Source organism: Rhagoletis zephyria, unplaced genomic scaffold (genome assembly GCF_001687245.7).
Source record: "Rhagoletis zephyria isolate East Lansing unplaced genomic scaffold, Rhagoletis_zephyria_1.1 Rzeph_scaffold_06510, whole genome shotgun sequence".
NCBI lineage: Eukaryota > Metazoa > Arthropoda > Insecta > Diptera > Tephritidae > Rhagoletis > Rhagoletis zephyria.
Genome location: NW_016163593.1, coordinates 21,732 through 29,834, shown reverse-complemented (window position 1 = coordinate 29,834; position 8,103 = coordinate 21,732). Strand labels below are relative to the sequence as shown.

The window sequence follows — 8,103 nt, the reverse complement described above, 5'->3', positions numbered from 1 at the left end:
CGCTGGGGATTCACGTCGATGACACACCAATTCCGACGGTGAATAACCCCAAAATACTCGGAGTAACATTCGACAGCCTGCTCTCCTTCTCTGCGCACTCAACCGCTATTGTCAATAAAGTACAGAGCCGCAACAAGGTCCTCAAGTCGCTAGCCGGCAGTACTTGGGGCAAAGACAAAGAAACGTTGCTGGCAACATACAAGGCAATAGGCCGGCCGGTTTTGAACTACGCAGCGCCAGTGTGGTCGCCAGGGACTAGTAGGACGCAGTGGACGAAGCTACAGACTGTACAGAACACCGCACTCAGGACAGCGACGGGATGCCTCTTGATGTCGCCTGAACACCACCTGCACGGCGAGGCGCAAATGCTCCCCGTAAAGGAGCACAATATAATGCTCTGCAAGCAGTTCCTGATCGGGAGCCACAGAAGTGGCCACCCAAGCAGACAGCTGCTTGCAGAGGAGCCCTCGCCTAGGCACGTCAGGAGGCATCTATATGAACTGACAGACGAAGTCCAGAGGTTCATCAAGCAACCTCTGGACCCGACAGCTTACCGACAGGCCCTGAACGGTATTCACAGGGACTCAGTCTCGAGTTATGTAGACTCTAGACCTGTGAATGCCGTTCTAGGCATACCACCCCCGGACATAGACGAGACGGAGCTTCATCTGCCTCGGGAGACTCGCACAACACTTGCACAACTGCGCTCCGGCTACTGCAGCCGGTTAAACACCTACCTGAGTAGGTTGAATGAGGATGTGCCGAATGAGTGTCCGGCATGCGGAGAGACCCCACATGACTCGAAACATCTCTTCGCATGCCCGGAAAACCCGACAACCCTAACGGCCTTGTCCCTGTGGACAAACCCCACAGAAGCTGCCCGCTTCCTAGGGTTGCCGTTAGTGGAACTTGACGACAACGACTGAGATACCAACCGTCCTGGGCGGGGTTGTTGTAGCCGCTACAACAACAACAACAACAGAGCCTACCTGAGTTGTCAATCACACCTTGTTTAATACACCTCAAAATGGGTTTGTCGAATTAACGTACCTTAAGTAACTGATTACATTTAATATGACTTCGTTAACGAAAAATTATAAATTTAATTTTCCAGGAAAGAAACAAAATCTGTTAATTTTAAAAGCAAATCTTCAGAACTAGCATTTAATTTTGTCATAGGCTCGGAATTTTTTGGAATAATCACAGCCTTTTGGCCATCATTTTCGTACTTCCACTCCATCGCAACGCAAACTCGTTTTAAATCCTGTTGAGGAAGCCGAGTTAGTTGGATCAACTCTTGCTCGAAAATAGATATATAAGCTTGGCCAACTAATGTTAATACATCCTGACGCACTCGTTCTGAAATACATTTAATTTAGAAATATAAAATTCTTCATTGAAAATGTGAAAAAATAATACCAATAAGATCGTCCATTATAAGTTTGATATTAATCGACCAAGGATAATCCACTTGTTTGAAGAAGTCGGTTGGATTGTTCACGATGAGTGTAGACATAACTACATTCAGCCTTTGCAATTCGTTGCTGTCTTTTTTTAGTGCTTGTGGTATTCTTTTCCATAAAAATTTTGCATCGGCTCTAAAAATGTAAGCTCGTTAATAATTTTTTTAACAAAAAATACGAAAGCATTACAATTTATCCTGAAAAAGGTAAACTGCAAGGAGCTGTGTGTATGATTCCGCATCGATGTTTGTCTGTTGAAAAATAGTTGCAATAAAGAATGTATGTACAGTGACGAGCAAAACTGTAACATGGAGTAACACTTTTTATTTCAGCTGTCGCTATCTTTCCAAGTTCTAACGACATTCATACGGTTGTTGTATATTTTTATTGGTACATCTTTGCTTCCTCTGTCATAACGATTTGAAGTCAATTCAACAACATTAACAAAACCAGCAGACAAAAATGTAAATTAAGGCATATGTTACAGTTTTGCACTCATATATTTTTAATAACTTTTTGACAATTTTCACAAAAAAAAAGAATTATTAACACAATGTTCAGTATGCTTTTGCTTTATTTAGTTCCTGGTTGCAATTTGGCATACCTAATGTGTATGTCTGTAAAAATTCTGGAGGTATAGCCTCCCATATATCCTTGGTGTGCTTTCACCGCTCATGTACTCCATTGGACGGACTTGGATACTTAGTAAGATGCGCTTTTAGTTGATTTCGCAAATTCTCGATGAGATTCATGTCCTCGGATTGTGGAGGTCATTTCAAATTAGCAAATTTCTGCTTTTGTTCCAGTCTTTGCGAACATGTGCAGTGTGTTTTGGTTGCTTTTTCAGCAGAAACTCTAATTTTTTCGACTACATCTTGCAAATTTTGTTAAAATATGAACAGATACTGTTCCTTACGCATAATGCGTACAAACGGATCAACAACATTTTTGAAATACAACCCCAAACTATTATTGACCGACCACTGTGATTCACAGTTTGCCTTACATGATGCGCTTAGGCTTAATTTGGGCCTTTGATCCAATACCATGCCCGGCCATCTGATTGAAAGCTATTAATTTAGTCTTGTCAGACCAAATAACCCTCAATTAAATCTTAAAAATGTGTTTTTTATTGCATTCTGTAAGGCCTAACATATCCCAATAGGCAACGGTCCGGTTTTCGTGCGATGCAGCAAAACGCTGCCACACTCGCACATGTATTTTGATCAAATTTGCTTTTTTCTTCTTTTATGATCCATTTTGCTCAATTTGGCAATTTTTCGCCTCACTATCTACTGATTTGCATTCAATTTTAATACCTTAAGCGCTTCTGTAGTAGTGCCTGCAGCGCTACTTGCTACTAAGTTCACAAGATATCGGACTGTAATATATTTTGACAGACTTTCTTTGTCCTTAGTAACACTTTAGGCTATATTTTTTCTCAGTCTTAACATTTTCATGTGGCAAACTCCACAATTTTTTGCCACTTTCCCTGCGGTCCCGCCTTTTCGCAGTAAATCTATTATTTACATTTATGTTTCCTGATTAACCATATTATTTATTGGTGATCACTTCTTGAATAAATTACAATACAGAAAAAAGTCATCTGACTTCCAACTAAGCAAAAGATAACTGTAAAATGCAAAACTGAGAGTGAATGCAAAACTGTAACATTTGCCTTAACTTACATTTTTGTCTCCAGGTTTTTTTGTTGTTGTTGGATTGACCTCAAATCGTTATGAGAGCGGGAGTAGGGGTGTACCAATAAGAATATACAACAAAAGTATGAAAGTCGTTAGAACTATGAAAGATAGCGGTGGCAGAAATAAAAAGTATTACATCATGTTAAAGTTTTGCTCGTCACTGTATGTATGTAAATACACAAAAAAAAAAATAATTAAAATATGAATCACTTTAGGCATAAATGCAGAATACCTACAATTCTCAAATTAAACAAATCTGTACGGTGATCGATAGATATCATTGAGGTGAGCGTTGCGGTATATTTTTTTTAGGGGGTAACAACAACTACAACAGATATTAACGGCCAAAGTTCAAGTTAAGCATTTCTTTAAATCCAATTTTTCAAAAACTCTTTCATGGATTTTGAAAATTTGATTAAAAAAACTGGGTTTGTAAACAATTTTTTAAATATATTTTTTACATCTATTCGATTTTTGTGAAAACTATGCAAGGCATATTTAACAGGTTTGTTCCATAATCTCCATGTAGAAAAACTCGAGCAACGTTCAAACTGTGAGCGTATATCAATAAACTCCAAAAGTTACTTGTGGAACGCGTATGTGTAACTCGAAGGAGTGTTTTTGGCTTAAAAATTGCTTATTTTGTACTTTGACCTTTAGTAACTCTTGTAGTTGTAGTAGAGGTGGTCCCATTCTTATTTGGTTTAAATCCGATCATTGGAACATGAAGAGATTAACGATAATCTTAAATTTTTATATGAGAATTGAAGTCGGATTTGTTCTTTGCTTAAAAATTAATTGTTGCTTTTTAATTTGAGAATTGTAGGTATTCTTTATTTGTTCCTTGGTTTATTTTACTGTCAACGTGAATCTACCCATCAAACTTAGAAACGGAATTTATTCTTTTTTTCGGTTATGGGGCTTCCTATTTTTTCAATCCTGTCTTTGGGTGTAAATTAGACGCTTTTGGATAATAAATACTCTTGACGCGAAATGTATAAGTTTGGGATTTTTTGATAACTTTTTTATTCCGAAATTGACATGAAAGAAATTATGTTGCCGATTTATCACCACGGTAATAAACCGGCGAGTCGCCAATTTGTTGCCATTGACGATTGTTGCCTATTTCTCACGTTTTGCATGGTGGGTACGTAAATATTAAAGGGTACTCTTTATTTATTTGTACTACGATTTTGGGTTGTTGTGCCCAAACGCGCGATTCGAATCAAAAAACTTTTACACACTTGTAGACAAGAGCTCGCGCTTAAAAAAAAAGGTGACTTTTCATAAAACGGCGTCCATCCTCTCTCGTTTAGGCGGATATTTTGGGGCCACGCCCTTTCCCCTCCGCCCTCTACCCAAAAATAGTTGCACAAATAAGTAAACATTTCCATTACATACTATGGAATCATACTCACATATAAGGCACTATATGAGTATGATTCCATACATTTCATAATCATTGATTTGCGGGTTTGTAACTTCCAAATAGTCAAAATACAAAGCATTAGCTTTTTCTCTTTCAAGACCGCACCAGAAGCAAGTCTTAACTTGCGCAACCTAGTTGATAACTACATAGCATCTAACCTCGGTTGGGCACATTTGGCATTGCAATATACAATTTAGGAATAAGAGACCGATTCTTTGTATTTTGACGTTTTGGGATGCACCCAATATTTCCGGACCGGTATATACCATGAACCAACTAACGTTCACTAACTAACGTTGGATCATGGGTATATACCGTGGACATTTCTCTACTGAAGCTTATGTTTAAACTTTTCAATTATACACACACTCAGCTCCTCTGATTCGATTCTATGCATTAGATCACTATATTTTCGCTCCTGCATTTTGCAAAACAAATAAATATTTCTTTCGAAAATGGTGAGAAAGTAATAACTCTATACTGTGGTAATAACGCCAAAGAAATAATCATAGTCTGTGTATAATTCTTCGATAGTTAAATCGACTTTACAATCAGTGTTGACAGGTCAGTACTTGCTGAAATCGTCAGTTTGGTTCTCAAAATTCGTCATTTGCATGCAAAAATCGCCAACACATATTACATTTTAATAAACAGAACCAAGAAGCTTTTTTGGAACACATCAAGATAACCAACCGTTCAGCAATGGGAAAACTAAAAATGCAGACCGATAGTGCTTTGTACGCTGATTTTAACTATAAAAATATTATTTGCCGCAATCAAAAAGTAAAGAAGATATAAAAGGTTAAAGAAAATTTTTGCGATATTTTAAAATATTAATATTTTCTAAACTACGTAACCGATTAAAAAAGTAATAATAGCAAAATAAAGACAATTAATCTATCTTTAAGTTGATATATAAAATGTGTTTGCTTGCTTATCTATTTAAGCCAAAAATATTAAAAAGCAAATAAAATGTTATAAGTTTTTCATAAAATAACTATTTTTAGAAAAAAGTGCATAATCAATGCTAAAGATATATATATTATTTAGAAAGTGCCAATTCTTACCTTTAATTCGATATACGTATTTTATTATGATCTACTTTTGAGGTTTAAGAATTCAGTGATAAAAAAAAATTAAAAGCATTTACAAGCAAGTTACAATTGTGGGTGATATAGTTTCTTTTGCCCAGAACGTCTTTCGGCGTAGGCGGCCTTCGGCCGCGCTTAGGGATCATAACCCTTACAAAGTAGAATTCTCCTTTCTGTATTGCCGAAGAAGCGGAGCTGAACACCTTTCTGTGTAGGCGGCCTTCGGCCGCTCTTAAGGATTATAACCCTTACCAAATAGAATTCTCCTTTTGGTGTGCACCAACTGGGGCTACCGCCAGATGTAGCCTTGGGAAAGGATGAGGTAACTAAAATTCCTTTTCAGTGTGGTAAACCTGGGGCTACCGCCCCAGTGATGTCTATTATGGTTACTAGGTGTTTTATAAAAATGTCTTGTATATAAAAATGTCTTGTGCAAATGAATATTTAAAATTTTTCCAGCGAAAAACCGCAAATTGTGAATTTTGGCCATTTTCCTAGGAAACCATAGGGGACCTACGTTGTCGGGGGTTGCATGTATGTCAATGGCGGTTCATTCCCTCTCCAAAAAGGTAGGTTAGAGGTGCCACGTCCACTTACCTTTCGGCCACCGCCCCTTTAACGAACGGCCATAATGGAAAGCCAACCCGTTGAATTAACTACAATATGCATTTGCACATACATGCATTTATATTTTTTATTATCACTGAATTCTGAAAACTCAAAAGCAAATCATGATATATTGGCCCGTAGTCATAGTCAAAATTAAGTCGACTTTAAAGTTAGTTGCAGCTTTTTGACATAATTTTCAATGGGATATCTGTCAAAAAAGCTGCAACTAACTTTAAAGTCGACTTTATTTTGACTATGACTACGGGCCAATATGTATATCAAATTAAAGGTAAAAACTTGCACTTTCTAAATAATTTTTAGTATTGATTATAGACTTTTTCTAAAAAAAGGTTATTTTATGAAAAAATTATGACATTTTTTTGTTTTATAATATTTTTGGCTGAAATATATAAAAAACACATTTTATATATCAGCTTGAAGATAAATTAATTGTCTTTATTTTGATATAATTACCTTTTGAATCGGTTACGCAGTTTAGAAAATATTAATATTTTAAAATATCAAAATTTTTTTGTTTTACCTTTTATATCTACTTTACTTTTTTAATGCGGCAAATAATATTTATATAGTTAAAATCAGCGTAAAAAGTACTAGCAATCTGCATTTTTAGTATTTCTATAGCTGAACGGTTGGTTATCTTGATGTATGCCCAAAAATATGTTTAATTGCAATAAAATCACATTTTCATCTTAATTTTTTTTCAATCTGCAGTAATTCAATCTCATCTCAAGTCACTAAATTTGAGATTAGCAATTAGTGACTATTTTTGTGACTTGAGATTATTTGGCTATTCAGTAGGAGAGAGTCAAAATAAAGTTCACCAAAAATAGGAGAGGTCCTTATCTCCCAGAAATAGTCAGAAAACGTCCGAAGTAGTCAGATTTAGTCCAAAAAGCGTTCCTTGACTCGGATATGACAGCAAAAATGAGAGAACAACACTCAGTGAGAGCGACTCTCATCAGTCCGAAGTAGTCAGATTAACCCTGGCATTCAGTAAGCGGTCTCTAGTCCCAAATAGTGACTTTTGGTGGTGAACTTGGATTATGAGACTATTTGGTATTCAGTACGCTGTCTCACGTCTCTAGTCTTAAAAAAGTCACTAGTTTGTAAGCTGGCTAAGAGCAGGTCTCAAAAATAAAAATATGGAGAAAAAGTTAATTGCTTTCCATTTTATTAAAAAAAACGCGAATATGTAGCGAGGAAATTTGTTCAACAAGAATTTCATCAGGAAATAAACCAAAATGCTTTAATATCATACAAATGTATTGAAAAAATTTATTTTTTTTGTCTTTAAAACATTCGAATCTAAAGATCGTAAAAAAAAATAAAACTAATAAAAAAAATCCTAAATAAAAAAAATAAATAAATAATCCCCTACGGCCGAGGAGGACTTGAACCCGGACCCTCTCGGCTGCCAGCCTAATGCTTTGACCACTCGGCCATTGCGAATCTTTGAGCGGCGCGGGCAAAAGGCATATATAAACACTATCAGTTGATTGGCTGTGTTTGCTTTCACCACACATTTTTGGTGAACTTTTTGTGACTCTCCCCTTCTGAATACCCAAATCATCTCAAGTCACAATAATAGTCACTAATTGCTAATCTCAAATTTAGTGACTTGAGATGACACTGAATTACTGAATCCCGGGGTTAATATGAGTAATGGGCTGTTTTTGCTTACGCGTAAAAGCACATTTAGTGCATTTAGCTCTAAATGCTACTCTAAATGTACATTTATCCATACAAAATTCGTCACCTAAATGCAACTAAATGCAACTCCATTTTTG

The 8,103-nt window shown here is 36.4% G+C and overlaps 1 protein-coding gene across 5 annotated transcripts; it reads right to left on the bottom strand.

Moving 5' to 3' along the window:
* Positions 1-1,028: 1,028 nt before the first annotated feature.
* LOC108373252 (COP9 signalosome complex subunit 8-like) lies at positions 1,029-5,131 on the bottom strand. Of its 5 annotated transcripts, none has more exons than XM_017629117.1 (4): positions 4,963-5,131; positions 1,653-1,714; positions 1,420-1,598; positions 1,029-1,359 (listed from the first exon to the last, which is right to left on the bottom strand). In XM_017629117.1, the coding sequence occupies exons 1-4, from the start codon at positions 5,017-5,019 to the stop codon at positions 1,103-1,105; spliced, it is 555 nt and encodes a 184-aa protein (XP_017484606.1). In that variant the 5' UTR covers positions 5,020-5,131; the 3' UTR covers positions 1,029-1,102. The 5 variants fall into 5 exon arrangements, with proteins under 5 accessions (XP_017484606.1, XP_017484604.1, XP_017484605.1 ...); XM_017629115.1 differs by lacking the exon at positions 4,963-5,131 and adding an exon at positions 4,754-4,942; XM_017629116.1 differs by lacking the exon at positions 4,963-5,131 and adding an exon at positions 4,585-4,740.
* Between the last annotated feature and the right edge of the window lie 2,972 nt (positions 5,132-8,103).

Bases quoted from the DNA above. Each gene is read 5' to 3' on its own strand.
- LOC108373252 (XM_017629115.1), bottom strand. From the start codon at position 4,864: ATGGTATATACCGGTCCGGAAATATTGGGTGCATCCCAAAACGTCAAA. The intron at 1,715-4,753 runs GTTAGATGCTAT...ATTTTTCAACAG, and splicing joins GCCAAATGTGCCCAACCGAG to ACAAACATCGATGCGGAATC. The intron at 1,360-1,419 runs GTATTATTTTTT...AATGTATTTCAG, and splicing joins TATAATGGACGATCTTATTG to AACGAGTGCGTCAGGATGTA.